The 23,059-nt window shown below is 41.1% G+C and overlaps 2 protein-coding genes across 2 annotated transcripts; both read left to right on the top strand.

Annotated features, from left to right (window-relative positions):
• Positions 1-1,631: 1,631 nt before the first annotated feature.
• Positions 1,632-5,742, top strand: LOC115691587 (cysteine-rich receptor-like protein kinase 10). Its single transcript, XM_030618275.2, has 7 exons — positions 1,632-2,452; positions 3,784-3,924; positions 4,041-4,150; positions 4,275-4,485; positions 4,631-4,868; positions 4,944-5,094; positions 5,189-5,742. Exons 1-7 carry the CDS (start codon positions 1,663-1,665, stop codon positions 5,525-5,527), a joined length of 1,980 nt encoding a protein of 659 aa, XP_030474135.1. The 5' UTR covers positions 1,632-1,662; the 3' UTR covers positions 5,528-5,742.
• Positions 5,743-11,099: 5,357 nt separating this feature from the next.
• LOC115691588 (cysteine-rich receptor-like protein kinase 10) lies at positions 11,100-15,420 on the top strand. Its single transcript, XM_056316015.1, has 6 exons — positions 11,100-11,656; positions 13,180-13,210; positions 14,111-14,232; positions 14,341-14,551; positions 14,736-14,973; positions 15,051-15,420. The coding sequence occupies exons 1-6, from the start codon at positions 11,192-11,194 to the stop codon at positions 15,418-15,420; spliced, it is 1,437 nt and encodes a 478-aa protein (XP_056171990.1). The 5' UTR covers positions 11,100-11,191.
• Positions 15,421-23,059: the final 7,639 nt, after the last annotated feature.

Below are 23,059 nucleotides of genomic sequence, written 5' to 3' on the forward strand. Positions count from 1 at the left end.
TCAGCAATTTGACGATAAAATTTAATGAAAATTAACGGAGGGTAAAATTGTCACATGTGTACTAGTTTAGGATTTTTCGTAGTATTAACCCTCTAACAGATGTGGGGGCAAATTTTCCGTTTCGGTTAGTCAAAACCTCTGTGTACAAATTCATTTTCATTTACAAAATTGATTTAGAATTTTCAAAATAGTGATTTACATAGTTTAGTTTCTAAGGGTGTTTCGTTTGATTAACAAACAAAGTATATTTAATGCCATATAAAAGTATGGCACCTTACTTTATAAACCAATGTTGTGAATCATTTCATTACCCTATGCAGTTATTTGATGGAAACTTTAAAGCTATAAGCATCACCAATATCACTTTTCTCCTCATCCCCTTATTTTCTTCGCTCATTTTAGCATTGAGGTAATATTTGTGCTAGCTTTCGCACACATTCCTATATTGGCTTGATGCATTTTGGATTTTATCCTTAGAGAGCTTCCAACAAGACTTGAACTTAAAACCACAATCTTGACATCCAAGCCAATACTTTATTGGTTCCCCTTTCTCTCTCTCTCTCTCTCTCTACAACGAGCAAGTAATGAACGCATTTAGAGTATGTGAGCCCACTCCATCTTGATCATTAAATCATGGAGGTTCCACATGGAACTCATAACATCTAATTGTTTTTTTTTATCTAATTGTTGGTTGCTTATAAAACAAACAAAATAGTGCTTTTCCTTATCCCACATAGGAAAGTTAGGATTGTGTTGGCCACTATATAAGTGTGGATGTCTTCTAACTTATTCAAATTAAGATGATGGGCTAAATGGGCTTGATCCTACAACACCAGCGTACGAATACTCATCGTTTACGTGACTGTGCGCAATAGAGTGTCAGTTAACTTTTTTTTATTAATTAATCATCTTTGAAAGGTTGTATTTATTCAATCGTTATTTTTCAGAATTTATTAAAATTCGAAATAAAAAAAATAAAAAATTATTTTTATTTTATTATTATAAGACTAAAATATATATTCATATTTTTTAGTCTTTTTTCACTTACTTTTTGGTACTTTTTCTTAAAAATCAAGCAACAATCTTTTCCAATTATTTCCCTTTGAGAGATTCTGGAGATATACCAGAATTGTTATATGATATTCGTATTTAAGACTTTGTTGTATCTTGAAGGATTTTGCCAGTAACCATTAGCAACGTTGTGGGGCAAATAATTCTTTAAAGAAAGTGTTATCACGCTTCAAAGTCTGATTTATTTTCCTCTTCTTCTGATTCACATGGATTTTTTTCCAATAGTTATGGCTGAGATGAAGTTGGCGTACATGCTCCTCCAAGTATATACTTAGGAATTTTCCTCTACAACGACAACACTGGCTTACATCTATTACTTTTTTTCTTCCAGTCTCCACATTACTCAATGACCTCGTACGAAGGCCAATGCTGTCTTCCATCCACACCGTCCATCTTTAACATTATGGAAAATCTCAAACCGGTTGGTCTTGACCTGTCAAAAATCTCTTTTGACCTTCCCGAAGAAACAAAAAGTAAAAGACTATATAGTAATTTTTTTTTATGATTTAAGATATCAATTTTTATATGTTTTAAAACTTTTAAATATGTGCCCGTGCTGCAAGCTCAATCTAATCATCAAGCTAGCTAAGCATGAATTCTTGCTTCACCATCTCCCTCTGTCTCTGCTTCTTCTGCTTCATCAAAATTTCGAGTACTGAAGCTGCACCCGAATATCTGTATCATGATTGCCCAAACACCACCCTCTTCACTCCCAACTCCACCTACCAATCCAATCTCCACACCCTCCTCTCTTCTCTCTCGTCCGCCGCCACCAACAGTACCAATGGCTTCGCTAATGCCACCACTGGCCAAAACCCTCCCGACTGGGCCTATGGGCTCTTCCTCTGCCGCGGTGACCTCGACGCCACCACGTGCAGCGAATGCGTGGCCACTGGGAAACAGGATATCCTCCGAAGATGCCCCAACCAGCAAGTCTCCGTAATCTGGTACACTGAGTGCATGTTGCGGTACTCGAGCAAGTCCATCTTCTCGGTCATGGAGCTAGAGCCGTCTGCCATTTTGTACAACACTGGGAAAGTCACCGACTCAACCCGGTTCATGCATCTCCTAGGAGAATCCCTGACCAACGCCACCGCTAGGGCTTCAGTTGGTGGGCCGGGGAAGAAGGTCGCGGTGGTGGAAGTGAACTTCACGAGCTTTCAGAAGCTGTATGCCCTCGTGCAGTGCACGCCAGACTTGTCGGCGTCAGACTGTAGCACGTGCCTCCAGTTCGGAATCGGTAACGTGGCTCCCGGGAAGCAAGGCGGGAGGGTCCTCACTCCGAGCTGCAATGTGAGGTACGAGATCTACCCCTTTTATAACACCTCGGCCCTGCCGGCGCCGGCACCTCCACCTCCCGCTCCGGTGACGGGACCTAAAGGTACGTGTGTCTCTTTATTTCTAGCAGGATTACTTTTCGAGTTAACGTATGTTTTTTTGTCCCAATTCTTTTCACTTTATTTTGAATTAAGATCTTGATTAAGGATGTATCAATGTTATATCTCCACTAAGTTAGCCATCACAGAAGTTAAATAATTTATCTTCAAAGAAAAAGACTTGATTGGTTGATTGAAGTCATAAGTTCATATTCGCATAAGATATTTCTGGTCGTAGTGCGTGTTTGTTGGTCTGGGCTTTTAGTCTTTAATGCTAGAAAGTCATGATGAGGTACATTTTAGGTGAAAACTTTTTCTTAAGTGGATAAGTTATCTCAATTTCTCGTCCCAATTGAACATGGTGGGTTCTACATCCACTTATGACATTAGATTATTTACATAACGATTGATTAAATCGCTTTTAATCAATTAATGGTTAATCCCCTATAAACAATCGTTGCACTCAAATGGGAATCAGGAAAAGAATGTATTTTGTGAGAAGGACAGATTATGGATTACAGCTTAATTTCTTCTGGACATTTTCTCTTTAAGCGCACTCTTTTTGCTTTTGGTTGCGTTCGGTTGAACTTTTGAGGAAGGCCTTTGAGAAAATGCAAGGATTTTAAGTTAAATGAGTTTTCCGAAATGCAAATTGTGTTTGTTAAATTGTAATTTAAAATTTCATTGTAAAGCAACTTTGGGTAAAATAGTGTTTGGAAAAATTATTTTTGCAGAGGACTTTTCTTATTTTTTTATTAAAAAAATCTCAAACTCTTCGCCAGAGCCAGCGAATGGCTAAGGTCGCCGGGCGACCTAGATTTGGCACCGGCGGCCGTTGTCTTAGGTTGCACGACCTCAGGCGGCCCTTGATCGCGCGACCCCAAGCGACTGTTGCTTGGGTCATGCGACCTCATTGGTATGTCGCCAACTGCCCTCACGTAAAAAAGATGAATAGCTATAACGAGGGCAAAATCGGAAAATTGAAAAACCAAAAAATTGGTTAGGATAGTTTTGGAAAGAAAAAAAATTTACCAACGTAGGTACAAGCATGTCCAGAAAGCTAAAAGCCCAAGGCACCCAAGACGTGGGTTGGGCTTTTAGCCTTCCCAAGGCTCACTTTCCCTCTACGACCATTTGAAATTTTTTTCCCAACACCCAAAATTTGGCTCAAGGGGCTTGGACGCCCAAAGCCTCTTGAGAAAGCCTTTCCCAAATGGAGCCTTTCTCTATTTTTCACATTTGCTATGGCCTATGGTAGCAATTCCAGTTTCTAAAATCTAAAACAGTCATAAACACTTAAAACTGATGCTATTAAGATATGGTTGCACATATGCAGGCAAAAGCAATAAATCTACTGTGATAATCGTCGCTGTCACCATTGCTGTTGGCGTTGGCGTGGTGCTTCTCTTCCTCGCTTGGTGTTTCAGGCGAAGGAAAGCGACCAAGACATATGAAGGCGCCCAAGGAGATCAAAGCGGTATGAAATATGTACCTGTGCCATATACTTAGATAGAATGATGAAACCGTGTACGTGGGACGTACAGTTCTATGCTTTTAGTGAAATGACCATCTCGTGTGTGTTTCGTTGTGTAGGCGTAAATGCCAAGTCCTTGCAGTATGATTTAGCCACCATACAAGCTGCCACAAACAATTTCTCTCATCAAAACAAGTTGGGTGGGGGTGGATTCGGTGAAGTTTTCCAGGTATGGTTCGTTAGAAACTAGATAGAGAATGGTTTAGATAATTATCTTCGATCGGTAAATTTTGAGAAGTTGTGATGAGAAGCTGTTCATGTGTACGTAAACATAAAAAATACTAACCTTTCAGGGTAGGCTTCCTAATGGACAACGAATAGCTGTGAAGAGACTATCTCAAAGCTCAAGACAACATGCCGAAGAATTCAAGAGGGAAGTCATACTGGTAGCAGAACTTCAACATCGAAACCTCGTTCGGCTGCTTGGGTTCTGCTTGGAGGGTGAAGAAAAACTACTTGTCTATGAGTTTGTGCCAAACAAAAATCTCAACTACTTTTTATTTGGTATGTCGTGTTTCAATATATTCGCCTCAAATTATGTCAAATGTTGCACTAGCTTTTCAAACCTAAAATTAGTTCCTTGCATGAAATCTATTCAAGAGGATTTCTTTAACAGAAAATACCTATATTTGATTGTGCATACGTGCAGATCCTCAAAAGAGCAGACAATTGGATTGGTCAAGACGCTACAAAATAATATGTGGGATTACTCGAGGAATGCTCTATTTACATGAGGGCTCTCAACTTAGGATCATTCATCGGGATCTAAAATCAAGCAATATCTTGTTGGATAGTGAAATGAACCCAAAGATTTCAGATTTCAGCATGGCAAGGATTTTTGGAGTTGATCAAACACATGCAAACACCAATAAAATTGTTGGGACTTGGTAAGCGTTTTTATGCTTTGTTCTCTGCTTTTATGCTTAGGTATACTTGTATTGCTTATGTATTACAATTTGCAGTGGTTACATGTCACCTGAGTATGCAATGCATGGGCAGTTCTCTGTGAAGTCTGATGTCTATAGTTTCGGTGTCCTACTTCTAGAGCTCATTAGCGGTAAGAAGAATAGCTTCTTCTACCAATTAAACGGGGCTGAAGACCTTGCTAGCTATGTAAGTTGCACAAATTGACCCTTTAACAAATATGAAAATTATTAAACTAAGCAAATTTGATGTACAAAGAGTTTTTTCTATCAACTGGTTTTAGGTTTGGAAGAATTGGAGAGATGGTACGCCATTGGAAGTGTTAGATCCGGCCATTGGAGACTCATATCCAAGGAATGAAGTTCTTAGATGCCTCCATATTGGTTTACTTTGTGTTCAAGAAGGTCCATTTGATAGACCGTCAATGGCAAACATAGTCGTGATGTTGAGCAACCACTCTTTTACTCTTGCACTGCCCCAACAACCAGCCTTCTTCCTCCGGAGCAGGACCAAGAGACCAATAAATGAGCTCGAATCGGACCAATCCACCAGTAGGTCTATGGCCTTGTCGACCGAAGCGATATCAATCACCGAAGTTTACCCCTTGTCGACAGTGATGTGAGTGGAAGTCTTTCTTCATATAGTCTCACAGAGACCTTGATCAAATGATCCTTGGCATTCCACTGAGATCAATAATGAACAATGATCATACACCTATGTCCATTACATCTAAAAGTACAAAGTGTCTTGTCTTTGAGGCTAATCATGATCATGTTTTGATCCACTAGACATGGAGGGTTGTTGATATTTAATATAAGTACATGTGGTTTTATCGGAGAGAGGAGTACAAGTTCTTCCTTGTCTAAAGAAATAACTATTTCACGACCAAAAACAAAAGAAATAACTATTTTAAAAGGACTACAGTTGCACTTAATTGTCCTGATTTTCTTACAGTACTTTACATGATATCTGATAACATATATCCATTCGTACATTACCCATACTTACTAGAAATTGGGGTCATAATGCCTACTTACTAGAAATTGGGGTCATAATCCTCACCTCTAGATATTTTCTTTGCATCACCTGCCTCTTAACTCGATAATAGTGGTGGGTGGTTGACTACAATGAAAAGGATATAACAACATCAAGAGTACCTTAACTTTCGTACGATAATAACTTCAGTGTCATAATTTTTTTCTGCTAACTTAAGTGCCACATCGGTATAAAATCGATTATTTGAGTGACATTTCAAACAAAACGTCCTACCAAGATTTTTTGTTTTTCTTTAAATTGATTTTTTTTTTATTTTTTATTTTTTATTTTCTTTATTTTTTTATTTCTGTGCGTCGGCCGCAAAAGCCTCGCCCTCAACTGGTGGGGTCGCAAAGGCCCTGGGTGAGGCCATTGCCAACTGCGGGCAAGGGCCTTCATGGCGAGGCCGTAATGGCCTCTCCTAGGGCCATGGCGGCTCCACTGGCAGCAGGCGAGGGTGCGAAGGTCCTTGCTGGGCGAGGCCACCTCACCTGTGGCTGATGGGGCCACGAAAGCCATTGCTAGCCAAGTTTGAGGGCACGAAGGACTTCGCCAGATCTTGGCAAGGTCGGGGGCAAATTTTTCAACGAGACAAATTATCAATGGCACTTAAGTCATTGATTTTTTAAATTTGTGTCACTTAAGTAATCAATTTTTCAAATTTGTGGCACTTAAATGAGAAAAAAAAAATTATAAAAAATTGTCTACGTTGACGCCGGCAATGCCACATAAGACAACCAGCGTCCACATTGGATTTTCCGGTGAGACAAATCGTCGATGGCACTTAAGTGATCCATTTTTCAATTTGAGGCACTTAAATGAATGAAAAAAAAAAAGGTTACGGCCCTTAAGTGAGCGTCGTACGAAAGATATAACATTCATGCGGTTCTTCTCCTTGATGGAAAGGCAAGCAACTTCACACGGATATTTCCTCATATGTCTACACAAGAATAACCTCTCTCTCTCTCTTCCTGATCTATACACGGCCACAAGTTCACCGATACCAGCCCCACTTCAGCCAACTCCACAACTAATTAGCTCTTTCCACCGCCATCATCTCATATGTCTCTCTCTATCCGAGATCTTAGATATGGCCTCCAAGGAGTGGAGCTAGTCGATGAGCTCGTCTATGGACATCTCAAGAAGCTTGAGACGTACTTCTGGTGTCGGAGGTAATGACTTGCTTGCCTTTACTATTTTTACAAAGCAAGGCAAGTATCTCTGAGTCATAACGCATTATAACCTAGATCTAAAGCGAAACATAACCTTAGTACCTAAAAGATTAATGCACTAAAACAATCACTTAATCTCACAACATCCCATAAAATCTACACCCAAAAAGATCACAACCTAAGCTATAATACCAACAGATGTCACACCCCAAAACCAACAAGAATGGGGGATGACACAGCCGCCCTTCCACCCGAAGGACGCAATCTCAAAAAACAACAAACAACCTGTTATCAAAATATATACATTCCATCCATATATATCAAATAAACCAACATGTTAGTTACAACATCAAAGTTTTTATAATCCACCAAAAAGAAAATGTACAACTTAAAATTCAGCCAACCTAGCAAACTAGCAACAACCATATACGCAACTCTCTTAAACCATACCCAAAATCCAGCTCCAAAAAGTCCTCACAATAGCGCTCTCGTACTATCGGCCACTAGCCAAGGAACCTAAAAAACACGAAAGATGAATGAAATGAGCAACCACAGCCTAGTGAATAGTGCGTATCTCTTCTAAGCAGATCGATCATTCACTATGCACTTTACAAAACAATATTGAAACTCACTTATCTCAATTCTAGTATATAATACATGTACAAGATAATAATGAGTTATATTGCTTTAACATAACCATATACATATAAGACAACATTCGTTAAATCAATAATATCATAACAAACATCAATTGTCTAGTCCATTAAGTATCAATGGTCTATTCAATTGATCAATCTCATACCACACATTAATGGTCTATTCCATTAATCCATCTATTATTAAATCACATGTCAATGGTCCATTCTATTAACCCATCTATTGCTCAATATCAAACCATGATCACAACACTACACCTGGTGACAAAGCGACCAAAATTCCCCATTTGGCAAGTTCTCCACTTATTATCAATCAGTGGCTCGGCCCCAGAAAAATATCCTAAAACCAATAAGCATACCCAGAACTTCCTATCCGGGTTCGCAGTCATATTGAGTATCAAACAATCATCCTCCAGTACTAGAAATCCAATCCAAAATCAATCTCGTAAACCATAACACATTTTATAATCTGAAACAAATAACATTTTTGCAACACATCTCATCCATTAGAAATACCTTTCTCAAAGCAATTCTCATTACATTCTAATACATATACATAAATTTCTACACTACCTTGCATAATACGTTTTCTAAAACATTCGTAAATAACCAAGGATTAGTAAATGCTCAATCCGACTTTTTATGCAACAAAAATGTAATTTCTTAATTCATGCTATATATAATCCATATTGCTTCCAAAATATGAATTTACAAACTTGAAGAACAGATAGCATCACTTACTTAGTAATGCCGAAAAATTAAATAACGATGCTCGCTCAAACCGATGATCTCACAATCCTATTAATTAAACAAGAATTAACATCAAAATCAATTAAAACATTACCTCAACTACAAAATGGCTATAATAAGCTTAATTGCTAGCAAAACGACTCCCATATGCTAATAAAACTCTCAACCAAAGTGGAATTCAAAGCTGTCCACAACACTGAGCTTAATTGCGAAACCCTAAAATTCTCATTCCGACTAAACCCTTGCCTTAAATCAACTCCCATCAAACCCCGTAGCTCCAAAACGCCATAAGCCACAATTTCCATGAAATCTCATCAACATCTCAAAAATTAGACTTCGGGGCTTGAATTTCACAAAACTTTGAAGCTAAGCGTTAATTTTGAAAAATTCTCCGATTGGATATACGAAGGGTTCAAACACTTACCAGGCGTTGCCAATCGAAGTGAATCCAGCTTGGTGCTGACCCCTTGATGTGAACACGAAGCCCCTTTTTCCCTTTGTCTCTTTCTTCTTCTTCTTCTTCTTTCTTTTTGTTTCTTTTCCTTCTCTTTCTCCCTTTCTCACGCGAGCTCTCAGTCCCTTTATTTGAGCTGAGGCATCCAATTTTGTGCTCTGTTGACCAGGACAACATTTTCTTCTTTTTTTCGTGCCTGCCACTTTTTGACTTGTTAAAAAAAATCCAAATATTACAGCTACGACCAATACAATTCATTTTACTTATTATTCTCGTCTTGCATGTAGGACTATATTAGAAATTATCAAAAAAGTTTAGGACTAAATTGGATAAATTATGAAGCTTAGAATTGAATTGATAGCTGTGCGATGAGTTTAGAACTGATTGGTAATTTTGTCTAAGCATAGCAATCAATTTTTTCATATCTCACAGTGGATAGCAGTCTAATAACATTAATGAATTTCCATTGTTTTTGCGCCTAGAATGAAGACCCCCCCTCTCTCTCTCTCTCTCTCTCTCATATCCAGTTACGTCTACATCCTTACTTTTCCTTCCCAAGTCTCCGCCTGAGGTTGGGGACAAAATAGTCCAAGTTACTCGAACATATTTTATAATTAGCAATTTTGATTTCTCTTTTTAAAGTGTTGTTTGGAACATTTCCACTTTTTTTCAATGAGATATTTGCACCATTTTAAAGGTACGATGGCAGATGTGATGACATATTTTCCATTTCTTCTAATCAAAACCTCAACTATATATTGATGTTCGATGTACGATCGCATTGATTTACAAAATTGATTAAGAATTTTCGATATAATGATTTTATACTTTAGTTTCTAAGGGTATTTCATTTGATTGATAAACAAAGTATATTCCCTATAAAAGTATGCCACCTTACATTATAAACTAATGTTATGGATAATTTCATTATCATGTGCAGTTATTCGGTGCAAAATTCAAAACTGTCAGCATCACCAGTAGCACTTTCCACCTCTTCCCCTCTTTTTTCCCCCTATTTTAGCATTAAGATATTGTATGCGAAAACTTCCGCACATCTTAATTGGTCCACCTTCCCAAGTGACTTAAGGGCACACTCTCCTTTATCATCTTGGTGCATTGCAGATCTTACCCTTGGAAAGCTTCTAACAAGACTTGAACTCGAAATCACAAAAAAAGATAAGCAGATTCTCTTGACTTTTGAACCAATGTTTAATCTTTCTCCTTTCTTTCTCTCTCTACAACGAGCAAGTCTTTGACGCATTTGGAGCATGTGAGTCCCCATTCTATCTCCATCATTAGGTCATGTACATCTCATGGGGAACTCACAACATTAATAGCCAAGATAAAGGGGGCCGACATAATTCTAGTTATGTACAAGAAACTTTCTCGACAACAATGTCACTGGCATACATATGTTGACCCTTTCTAATTGCAGTCTCCACATTGGAGCCAAAAAAAAAAAATGCAACTCACGTAATTGACTTCAGTCGATGACCTCGTACGAGGCCAGATCTGTCTTCCATCCTCGCCGTTCATTTTATTCCTCTGTCCACCTGAATATTGATGACCTAACGAACACCAACTCCTGTCGCTTTAACATTGTGGACTGGATTTATAATGTTTTTTGACTTTAGCGAGGATCTCACACCGGTTCATCTTCACTTGTCAAAAATCTCTTTTGACCTTGTCGAAGAAGCGAAACTATATCGTAATTTTTATATGTTTTGAAACTTTTATATATTGTCACGTGGAATTAAATTTCTAATTTTAAATGTTCAAAACTTGATCCTCGAATTTTTATTTGCAATGATGCGCCCTTTATTTCACTCTCTGATTTGGAGAGCAGACCATGCTCTTCTTCTTCCTATCCGTGCCCGTGCTGCAAGCTCAATCTATTCATCAAGCTAGCTAATCATGAATTCTTGCTCCACCCTCTCCCTCTCTCTCTCTCTCTCTCCTTCTTCTTCTTCTTCATCACAATTTTGAGTAATGAAGCTGCACCCGAATGTCTGTATCATGATTGCCCAAACACCACCCTCTTCACTCCAAATTCCACCTACCAATCCAACCTTGACGCACTCCACTCTTCCCTCTCCTCCACCGCCACCAACAGTACTGATGGCTTTGCCAATGCCACCGCCGGCCAAAACCCTCCCAACCAGGCCTACGGGCTCTTCCTCTGCCGTGGCGACCTTGACACCGCCACGTGCAGCGACTGCATGGCCACTGGAAAACAGGAAATCCTCCAAAGATGCCCGAACCAGCGAGTATCCATAATCTGGTATGACCAGTGCATGTTGCGGTACTCGAGCGAGTCCATCTTCTCTGCCATGGAGCAATCACCGAATCAGATTTTGTGCAACAGTGGGAACGTCACAGATAAAACCCGGTTCATGCAGCTCTTGGGAGAAACCCTGACCAACCTCACTACGAGGGCTTCAGCTGGCGGGTCAATGATGAAGGTCGCTGCAGCGGAGGTGAACTTTACGAGCTTGCAGAAGCTGTATGCACTCGTGCAGTGCACGCCGGACTTGACCGTGTCAGACTGCAGCACGTGCCTCCAGTTCGGGATCGGTAATGTGGTTCAGGGGAAGCAAGGCGGGAGGGTGCTCACTCCGAGCTGCAACGTGAGGTACGAGGTCTACCCCTTTTATAACACCTCGGCCTTGCCAGTGCCGGCGGAAGAAATTACCCAAAAAGTCCTAAACCTTTTGCAGTTGTGCCAATTCAGTCCTAAACTTTTTTTTTGTCAATTCAGTACTAAATATTTTGTAATTGTGCAATTCAGTCCATCCGTCCACTTTTGGACGGCCGGCGCTGACGTGGACGCCGGCCGGCGCCGGCTCTCCGGCCGACACTGACGTGACAATTTTTTAATATTTTTTTGGATTTTTTTTACTTTTTTCTCTCTTTTTTTTCCTATCTTCTAGCCGGTCGCCGGACCGGCGACCGGCCAGAGTCTGAGGCCGGCGAGGGCGAACCTCGCTCGCCGTCGCCGGGCGAGGTCGAGCGACCTCGCCATGGTCGCCGCTCAACCTCGCTGTCGCCCAGATCTGTGGCGACGGCGAGGTCGAGCAGCCCTGGCGAGGCCACTCGCCCTCGCCAGTGCCGACGAGGGCCAGCCTCAAAAATAAAAATATTTATTAAAAAATTACCATGTCATCGTCGGCTGGAGGGCCGGCGCCGGCCGGCCAAAAGTGGCCGGATGGACTGAATTGACACAATTACGAAAGGTTTAGGACTGAATTGACAAAAAAAAAGTTTATGACTGAATTTGCACAATTGCAAAAGGTTTAGAACTTTTTGGGTAATTTCCCTGTGCCGGCGCTTCCACCTCCACATCCTGCTCCCGCTCTGGTGGACCTAAAAGTACGTATGTGTTTGTATTGCTTGTCTTCCTCCTTCCCAACTCTTTCTTTCTAGCAGGATTACTTTTCGAGTTAACCTATGTTTTTTTCCTAACTCTTTTCGCTTTATTTTGAATCAAGATTTAGGTACCTGTCCACCAAATTAGTCATAGATCATCAACCATCATAAGCTATACAATTTTTCTTCAAAGAAAAAAAGAGGTAATTGTTTATTGAAGTCAGTAAGGTGATATTTGAGGAGCGCATAAAAAATTTCTGGACTTAGTGCGTTTGATGGTCCCGGGCTTTTAGGCTGCGAAAGATAATCATTCTATTTCTCTATTTTTGTTCCAAAAATAGGTTTGGAATAGAAATCCGTTTGGTAAGGCAATTTCATTTTCTATTTCTGGAACAAATTTTTTAAACAAAAATAGGATTGGAATAGAAATCAGAAGTAAATTTTTTTTGCTTTTCTATTTCTGAAACAGAAATGAAGTTAAAATTCTTCTCATCGCTCGCTCTCGCTATTAATCGGTTGCCCACCCGCCGCCCATTGCCACTCCCTTGCCGCCGCCGCCCGTCACCACCCGCCGCCGCTGCCAGCCTCCGGCCGCCGCCCACCTCCCACCACCGCCTTCTGTTGGCCGCTATCCGCCGTCCACCGGCCACCATCTCCTGCCACCAACCGCCCTCCTCCCCCCACCAGCCACCGTCTCCCACCGCCGCCCGCCCTCTTCCCGCCGCCCACATCCCACCGCCAGTCGCCGTTGGCCGCTGCCCGCTATCCACCGGCCACCGTCTCCCGCCGTCGTTGGCCGCCGCCCGCCGTCTACTAGCCACCGATCCCGCCTCCGGCCACCCTCCTCTTGCCGCCGCCTCCCCCCACCGTCCGTTGCTCGCCATTCGCCGCTACTGTCTGCCGCCCGCCGTCCACTCATCGGCCACCCAAGAGGAGGAAATTTTGTGCTATTATCAAACAAATTTCTGTTTCTGGAACAGAAATTTTGTATCATTATCAAACGTATTTTTTTGCTCAAAAACTCTTCTAGGAACAGAAATAGAAAAATCAATTTCTGGCAAGAAATTGATTTTTCAAACAGAATGGTTGTCATTCGCAACCTTAGCCTTTAGTGCTTCATAAGTCTTGATAAGGTACATTTTAGGTGAAAAGTTGTTCTTAGGTGGAGCAATTATCTCAATCACTCATACCAGTTGAATATGGTAGGTTCTACTTCAACTTATGAGATTAGATTATTTACATAACAATTGGTTAAAGGTGGCTTTTAAGCAATTAATGGTTAATCCCCTATAAACAATCGGTGCACTCACGTGGGAATTAGGAAAATAATGGATTTTGTTGGATGGACAGATTATGGATTACAGCTTTCTTCTGGACATTTGCTCTTTAAGCGGACTCATTTTATTTTTCTTGATTTTTCCAATTTGCTCTGGCCTTTGGTAGCAATTCCATTTTCTAAAATCTCATGCTGTCATAAACACATAAAATGATGCTATTATGATATGGTTGCACGTATGGCAAAAGCAATAAATCTACTGTGATAATCGTCGCTGTCGCCGGTCCTATTGGCGTAGGCATGGTGCTTCTCTTCCTCACTTCTTGTTTCAGGCGTAGGAAAGCGACAAAGACTTGTGAAGTTGTCCTACGAGATCAAAGCGGTACGAAGTATGTACCGTGCCGTATAGTTGGATAGAATGATGAAACCATATTTGCAGGATGTATTGTTATACGCTTTGGGTGAAATGACCATCTCGTGTTGTTTCGTTGTGTAGGCATACATGAAATTACAAATGCCGAGTCTTTGCAGTACGATTTGGCCACCATACAAGCCGCCACAGACAATTTCTCGCATCAAAACAAGTTGGGTGAGGGCAGATTTGGTAAAGCTTTTCAGGTATGAAAAGTCAGAAATTAGATAGGGAATGGTTTAAAAAATGATCATCGATTTGATAACTTTGAAAAGTAGTGATCAGAAGTCATTCGTGTGTACTTAACCTTTCAGGGTACGCTTCCTAATGGACAACTAATAGCCGTGAAGAGACTATCTCGAAGCTCAAGACAAGGTGCTGAAGAATTTAAGAACGAAATGATACTGGTAGCGAAACTTCAGCATCGAAACCTCGTTCGGCTGCTCGGGTTTTGCTTGGAGGGTGAAGAAAAACTGTTTGTTTATGAGTTTGTGCCAAACAAAAGTCTCGACTACTTTTTATTTGGTATATCGTGTTATATATATTCCAAAGCTATTGCTTTCCATGTTGAGGCAAATACGTGATTAGCCTCAAATTATGGTGAATGTTTCGCTAGCTTTTGGAACCTAACGTTAGTTCCTTGCATAAAATCTACTCAAGAGGATTTATTAACTGAAATTACCTGCATATCGATTGTCCATACATGTAGATCCTAAAAAGAGTAGGCAATTAGATTGGCCAATACGTTACAAAATTGTATTTGGGATTGCTCGAGGAATGCTCTATTTACACGAGGATTCTCGACTTAGGATCATTCATCGGGATCTAAAATCAAGCAATATCTTATTGGACAGTGAAATGAACACGAAGATTTCAGATTTTGGCATGGCAAGGATTTTCAGAGTTGATCAAACACAAGCAAACACCAGTAAAATTGTTGGGACTTTGTAAGTAGTGTTATGCTTTGTTCTCTACTTTTTTATGCTTTTGTATGCTTAGATCGCTGATGTATTACGGTTTGCAGTGATTACATGTCACCAGAGTATGCAATGCATGGGCAATTCTCTGTGAAGTCTGATGTCTATAGTTTTGGCATCCTACTTCTAGAGCTCATTAGTAGCAAGAAGAATAGTTTCTCCTACCAAGCAAACGGCGGCGAAGATCTTGGTTTACTATGTGTTCAGGAAGATCCATTTGATAGACCGTCAATGGCAAACATAGTCCTGATGTTGAGCAGCAACTCTGTTACACTTACACTGCCCCAACAACCAGCCTTCTTCCTCCGGAGCAGGACTAAGAGGTCAATGAAAGAGCTCGAATTGAACCAATCCACCAATAGGTCTTTGGCATTGTCGACCAATGAGATATCGATCACCGAAGTTCACCCTCGGTGAACGGTGATGTGAGTGGAAGTCTTTCTTCATATAGTCTCGCAGAGAACTGGATCAAATGATCCTTGGCATTCCACTGAGATCAATGATGAACAATGAGCAAACACCTACGTCCAGGACAACTAAAAGTACAAAGTGTCTTGTTTTTTAGGCTAATCATGTTTTGATCCACTAGACATGGAAGGTTGTTGATATTAATATACATACATGGGATTTTATTGGATAGAGGAATACAAGTTCTTCCTTGTCTAAAGAAATAACTAATTGAAACTAGAGTTTCACTTAATTGACATGATTTTCTTATGGTACTTTCCATTATATCTGATAACATGTATCCATTCATACATAATTCGCACTGTTTTATTTAGTCATACTTACTAGAAATCGAGGTCATAAACCTTACCTCCAGATATATTCTTTGCATCACCTGCCTCATTGCTCGATTATAATGGTGGGGGTTGATTAAGATGGAAAGGCGAGCAACTTCACATGCATATTTCCTCAAATATCTACATAAGAATAATCTAACACCCCCACACCCCCCCCCCCCCCCCCTGTCCCTCTCTGTCGATCTCGATCTACTCACGGCCTCGTGTCCACAGATGTCTCTGTCCATCCGAGATATTAACCATGGCCTCCAAGGAGTGGAGCTAGTTGACAAGCTCCTCTATGGACAGGAAGTGCTCAAACATTCTAGTGTTGAGTAGCAAGGTGTGATGACGAGGGAGGGAGGGAGAGCGCAAGATATTGGGCCGATGACCGAACAAGTCTCAAATGAATGAACATGCGCTAATGTTTTCATAGCCCATGAAGGGTTGACGTACAAAGTAATGTATTAGTCCATGAACTCAGCTTATGAAAATGACGCCGGAGAAAGTGTAGAGAAGTAGGAGGCAACACGAGTGAGCACTAAAATGAATAAGTTGCTCGCCACTCATAGGTAATTAACCAAAGAGATAAGAGCAATACTTGCCACCCGTAGGAATCCACCTAAGGGATAAGAGTAAACAAGAAATCCTTTTTGTTCTCAAGTCAAAAGCTCAATTAAGTTTTGAATCAAACAAGTCTTGTTATGTTATTCATTATAGCACGCTTATATAGAGCATGGAACAACCCTCCAAGCTTGAGTAATTACTAAGACTCTTTGGAAAAACAAAAGTCTCCTAGGAAAGAAAAAATAACATTTACTAGAAAACAACCATAAATAAATAAGGACTCTAGAAACTCGAATGACATTAACTAGACCTAGAAAATATACGAGAATTAAATGTAACCGATTGAAGGTCTCTATGAATTTACCATTTCCAAGGTGGATAAATTAATGGCCTTTATGTTTTTGAAGGAACCTAACAGCCTTCGGTTCGTTGTGATCGATGAGTCGTCTTGGAAACGACAATATCGGCAAGAGTCAACTTGGAACCGATAATATCGGCAAGAGTCAAATTGGAATCGACAACTCACTGACAACTCGACATCGTCAAAGAATGCTCCGGCATCATATACTTCTGCTGCGCATAAACTTGCCCTTGAGTTGTCTTAGTCTTCATCACCATGGTAGGGAGAAAGATCCACAACATTGAATGTTGCAGAAACAACATACTCACTAGGAAGTTCAATCTTGTAGGCGTTGTCACCAATCCTTTGCAGCACCTTGAAAGGTCCATCAACCCTAGGCTTTAGTTTCCCATGATGAACCCGAGGAAATCTTTCCTTTCTAAGATGTAGCCAGACCAAATCCGCTTCCTTAAAAACTGCAGGCTTTCAATGCTTGTTTGCTCTCGCTTGATACTTCGCATTGTGCTTTATTATCGTTTCTCAAATTTGCTCATGATGTTTCTTTAGATAGTTGGCATGTTCCTCAGCATCTCCACTAAAATCATGAGAGATGGGAAGTGGAGCTAAGTCCATAGGACAAATAGGATTTTTTCCATACACAATCTCGAAAGGATTCTTCCCGATTGTTTGGCTTGAAAACCGGTTGCAAGCAAATTTAGCTTGACCCAAAGTAAGATCCCATTGACGTAGGTTACTCCCAATTAAGCTCCTTAAAAGATTTACCAAACTCCGATTAACAACTTGAGTTTGCCTATCGATTTGGGGATGATGAGAAGAGCTAAATTGAAATGTGGTGCCTAGCTTCTTCCAAAATGTTCGCCAAAAATGAATAATAAATTTTGAGTCCCGATCATATGTCATTGTCTTCGGAATACAATGTAGTTTCACGATCTCTTGAAAGTAAAGATTTGCCACATGAGTAGCATCCAAGGTCTTGTTACATGGTACAAAATGCGCCATTTTTTAGAATCGATCAATGACCACCATGATTGAGTCTTTACCCCTTTGTGTCCGAGGTAAACCAACCATAAAATCTAGGCTCACATCTTCCCAAGGGGCTATCGGTACCGGTAATGGAGTATACAAGCCAGTGTTTTGAGAATGGCTTGGCAATGTGACAAGTTCGACACCGTTCCACATGTCTCATAACATCTTTCTCCATTCGAGGCCAATAAAATTTTTCTTTGACAAGAGAGAGTGTCTTGTCTCTTCCAAAATGACCAGCTAAGCCTCCACCATTGCTTGTGCATACCGAGAAGTTCATTGATAATGGCTTCCCTTAGAGAACTTCTCGGTATGCACAAGCAATTATTTCTAAAAAGAAATTCATCTTGCAATAAAAATTGCTGAATTGGACCTTTCGAGCAATCTTTCCAAATCTTCCCAAAGTCAGGGTCTTCTTCATAAATCTCCTTGATCATGTCAAGGCCCAAGACCTTCAATTGCATTGTGGATAGCAAGGAGTGCCTACAGCTTAATGCATCCGCCACTCGATTGAGAGTTCCAACTTTACGTTTAATAAGAAAAGTGAAAGCTTGAAGAAACTCTACCCACTTTGCATGCCGATTGTTAAGCTTATGTTGAGTATTTACATACTTCAGGGTTTCATGATCTGAATAAAGAACAAATTCTTTAAACAATAGATAATGTTGCCAATGATCCAAAGCTCAAACAATAGCATAAAACTCCTTATCATAAGTAGAGTAATCCTTGCGGGAATTATTCAACTTTTCGCTAAAGAATGCAATAGGTTTTCTTTCTTGGCTAAGAACTGCACTGTCGCGACCGACTTCCAAATGTTTTTTTAACATAAAAGAAGGGCCTCGCCTGGTACGTGCTAAGTCTAAGTTCCGGACTTAACTCGGGTTTTCCCAAGCCCATACCATATCGCAGCTTAGGGTTTAGGTTTTTAACCTGCATGTGATTTTTATCTGGGAGTCGCCACTAATCAATTTGGGATAGGTTGATTAGAAACCTAAGTAAAGTGACGGCAGAACCACCCTACTCCTATGAATCAAAGATTAAATAAGTTCAGGGACATGGTTACACTAGTTGGATAACTAATGCCCTTTCGGTACCTTTTTACCTTGTTCATTTTGAAAATATTTGTCATGCAATTTGAATTGATTTTAGGACATTTCTCCTAACATGTGAGGTGATCAAGCAATTGCACAATCATTAACGATTAGCAGTCAAGAAAAATATGCAGCCTAAGGTTCTAGCCCTAACTAAGGCGGAGCATTCAAAACACGACAATTTATGCAATTAATTGTAATTAAAAAACATGCATAATAATAATACAACAATAATTTAAAACATTCAAATATATCACATAATTTTAAAAAATATCATATAATACTATGTCTAAATTATATCCTAATTTTAAAAGAAAATAAAAAAAAATTCGAAATTTTTTTTAAAAGAAATATATATTTTTTATAAAATAATAATATAATATTAAACCCGGGTCGGGTCGGCGAATCTGAGTCGATCGGATCCGACCCGAGTCAACGGATCCGACCCAGGGCGTTGACCCGAGTCGAGTCGACTCCCGCGTGCATAGGCACGCGGGGACACTGGCTAAGCCAAAATTTGGCCTTTCGCCGGCCGACCCAGACCGGCACCAACCGAAATCTTCCCCCTGATGACCATAACCGAGCTTCCTCACCCACCTAGCTCGTCATCCGGCCACTCACTCGCCGGCTGGCGACCTAAATAAACTCGGCCTCATTGAGGCATTCCATCGAACACCTGGAGTGCGTGACTAAAACAGAGGCGTTTCGATCTATTCCGAGGCCCCGCCGTCCTCTGGTGGCCTGTCCTTACCTTCGGCGACAACGTGTGAACGGTGGGGGACGACGGTATGGTATGAGATTCGCGCAAAATGGCCGGCGCGAGTCCCGACCAAACCATACACCAAAAACCGGGCAAAACAGAGGCGGTCGGGACCCGGGGAGGCTTACCGGTCGACGGCACATCTGGGTGGCTTTTTGGCTGCTCCGCGGGCGACGGCGAAGCTTCTAGCGGCCCTTGGTGACCTGTAAACACTCTGGACTCACTCTTTCTCTCTCTTTTCTCTCTTTTCTCTCTCTGTTTCTCCTTTGCTCTCTCTCTCTGTTTTTTTTTTCAAAGAGGCTGACCCACGCTCTCTCTCTCTCTCCAGCTTATATAGCCGACGACTGGCGTGCCCCCTGCTCACGTATGCCTGCTGACGATGGCCTGCACCGGCCTACTCTGTCCTGCGACTTTCGTGGCCGTTTAGGCCGGTGCAGGGGGAGTCATTCTGACGCCATGAAGAAGAGAGGAAGAAGGGAGAGAGGAGGCCGGGAATTCGGGGTGGACAGGATTGACAATTAATGCCAATCCCGTTGGCGTGCTCCTTTAGCCTTCCTCTGGCCTGATAGGGACGGCGAGGGCTGCTCCGTCGTCGGTTGGTCCCGATGGTTGGATGCAGGGGAGAACAGGACAAGTGGGAGGAGAGGGCCGGCGGGAGAAGAAGAAGAATGAAGGAAGGAAGCCGGGCTGGGCCCGGCCCAGCCTACGCGAGGGAGAAAAGAAAGAAAAAAAAGGAAGTGGGCTGGGCTGCGCAGGGGAAAAGGAAAAAGAAAAGGGCCGGGTCGACCTGGCCCCGACCCGGCCCAACTCGGATTTTTTGATTGATTTTTTTTAAATGTTCTATTAGACCCTATTAATGCAAATGTGCCTAATATATATATGCAATGTAATTAAATGAATTTTTTTTTTGTTTTAGGAACTAAAAGACTTAATTCTTAATTTTTTTGCATAATTAATTTTGGGCAATTTAAAAATAGGTGTCAACAACTGCTTCTCTTTGAGGGTGATCTCGTAGAGGTTGAGCTCGTAGAGGTTGCGTTCAAAGATAAAATGACACCTAAATTTGGCCCTTGCATGTTCGATGAATGTTATTTTTGGTGGGACCACGGGTCCTATTTTTTATGATGCGATAAGATGATACGTGCTAAAGCGAATAAAAACATACGTGGGGCTACTTACCTTGCCGAAGGTAGAGTAATTCCAGATAGTTGGTATCATGTGTCGAGGACTCGAACCTATCTTCGGTCGCCTCGACTGGATTTCATTCGTCTAGGAATCGAACCTATCTTCGGTCGCCTCAACTGGATTTCATTCGTCTAGGACTCGAACCTATCTTCGATCGCCTTGACGAGGGAAATTGTTTGTCTAGGACCTGAACCTCTCTTTGGTCGCCTTGACTGGATTTCGTTTGTTCAGGACCCGAATTTTTCTTCGGTCGCCTTGACTGGGGAAATTACTTGCCTAGGACCCGAACTTATCTTCGGTCGCATTGACTGGATTTCGTTTGTCTAGGACCCGAACCTATCTTTGGTTGCCCCGACGGGGTTTTGCTTTGTCAAAGTACCTGCATCTTATCAGAAGTACCTGGCGAAGGCTTGATGTGAACAAGGGGGTCAATCCCAGGCTCAGGAGGGGTACCATAATAATCGTAGGTACATGGTGAACAGAGAGGTTAGTCCAATGTTCGAGGGGTACCATAACAATCGTAGGTACATGGATTTTTTGAAACCAGGCAGGGGTAGAAGATACTTACCTGGCACGTTCCTGCCTCTTAAGGGCATGTCTCCTGTCAGACAAGTTTTTGTGCAAAAACATATGCATTCATCGGAGAAATAGACAATTAAAGCTATTCTAGAATGCATATCGTATGAAATATCTTGACTACAAGTCACACAATGAGAAATGCTTTTCCTTTTCAAAGAAACACCTGGTTTATCTTCTGGGTGGTTTGAAAAGAATTCTGATGAAATACTTAAGGTTTCTTACCTAGAGATTTGGATATATCATTTGCTGAATATCCAACCTTTTTCGGGACACCTCTCTTGGGATGATGAAGAGGGCTTCTCCAGTGTCCAAATTTTCGTGTCATATCACTAGGGATTAAAAATCCAAGCTGCAAAAGCATGCGATGTCAATTCCACTCGGGGAACATGAGAGTTTTTTTTTTTTGGGGACATCTTTGGAGACGCTCCAAAGGTCATGTGTTTCCTGAGTCTTTGAGAACATTTTACCTGTCAAAGATGATTAGCGCAAACATGCATGCATTCATCAAGGATAGACAAGCTAGGCTATTCCAGAATGTGTATTTGAAAGGTCATGCAAGATGATTTTGCCATATTTGCATCACCAAACATCCACCAAGGGCAATTATCAATTAAGACAATTTTCGCTCGCAAGGTAGACTTCTCAAGATGATGAACGAGAAACCTTCAGTCAAAAAGGACTTTCCACTTGCTCTCAATGAAAAGGATTATTTTGTCCCGACCATTAATGCAGGAATATTGAAAGCACTCAATCTGACTGTCATCACATCAACAAGGGTCTGAGTTTTCTCGCAAAAGGTACGGCGCTGCCAATCTGAGAGGTCTTTATCAGGATTGTAATGTAGGCTTGGTCAATGGTTTAACAAAGGATGTTGTCCGAGTCAAGGCCATGAAAGAAAAATATTCTGCAATCATCTCCAGGTTTACAAGTCAAGAACCCTATAAAACAAGATAGAAGTAATCTTGCTTGCACTTCCTCGAGCGTTGTTTATAAACATTTGAAAATCCACGTTAATTCAAGTGCTCTAGTCAAGAGAGACTTCATAAGGAATGTAGCGTAGGCTTGGTTCACAGGTTGAGGGACGAAATGATCGTTGGGCTCAAAAATGTGTGTAAGGGTGAGAATTGGTGATCATCTTGGCAGTGTCACCAATCTTCTTTTCTATCGTCAGGATCCTCTTGGAAAACTCCCTGGGTAATCCCGTGCTTTGGCTTCTTGGACTTTTGTCCAACAATTGCAAATTCGCTTGGGGATACAAATTCCTTCGCCTCTTTTTTTCATTGTTTTTCTTCTTCTCCCCTTTTTTTTTTCATGGACATTGGCCTTGCTTTTACTAGGCACACTACTTTTTATGCCCCTAATTTTCAGCATTTTTTGTTGTTCTTTCGATGTTTTTAGGACTAACCTAGACAAGTTTGAACAGAACTATATTATTAGGCTCTTGGAGTCTTCATCTTCATTTGGCACTTTTGGACCATGATGCTCAAACTGTGGTGGCTTTTGCCTCGCTCCGGTGTGGGGGATGATCACCAACTGGGTTCGTACGAAATGAAATTGCCGGCTCAATTGGGCTAGCAAGGGTTATAAGTGTATGGGATAGAAGAAGAACTGCTCTTCGTCATCTTAGGGCACTTAGATTATCGTGAGAGTTCATCTATAATAATAACACTCAAAGATTAATGCAAGTGAGAGCAAGAAAATTTCTATT

Source organism: Syzygium oleosum, unplaced genomic scaffold (assembly GCF_021117445.2).
Source record: "Syzygium oleosum isolate NSW1041296 unplaced genomic scaffold, Sole_v2.1 Sole_v2.11, whole genome shotgun sequence".
Taxonomy (NCBI): domain Eukaryota; kingdom Viridiplantae; phylum Streptophyta; class Magnoliopsida; order Myrtales; family Myrtaceae; genus Syzygium; species Syzygium oleosum.

Excerpts from the sequence above, each read along its gene's own strand:
- LOC115691587 (XM_030618275.2), top strand. The coding sequence starts at position 1,663 with ATGAATTCTTGCTTCACCATCTCCCTCTGTCTCTGCTTCTTCTGCTTC. Across the intron at positions 3,925-4,040 it reads CGCCCAAGGAGATCAAAGCG|GCGTAAATGCCAAGTCCTTG; the intron begins GTATGAAATATG and ends TTCGTTGTGTAG. Across the intron at positions 4,869-4,943 it reads AATAAAATTGTTGGGACTTG|TGGTTACATGTCACCTGAGT; the intron begins GTAAGCGTTTTT and ends TACAATTTGCAG.
- LOC115691588 (XM_056316015.1), top strand. The coding sequence starts at position 11,192 with ATGGCCACTGGAAAACAGGAAATCCTCCAAAGATGCCCGAACCAGCGA. Across the intron at positions 11,657-13,179 it reads CCTTGCCAGTGCCGGCGGAA|CTCCTCTTGCCGCCGCCTCC; the intron begins GAAATTACCCAA and ends CCTCCGGCCACC. Across the intron at positions 14,233-14,340 it reads GATTTGGTAAAGCTTTTCAG|GGTACGCTTCCTAATGGACA; the intron begins GTATGAAAAGTC and ends TTAACCTTTCAG.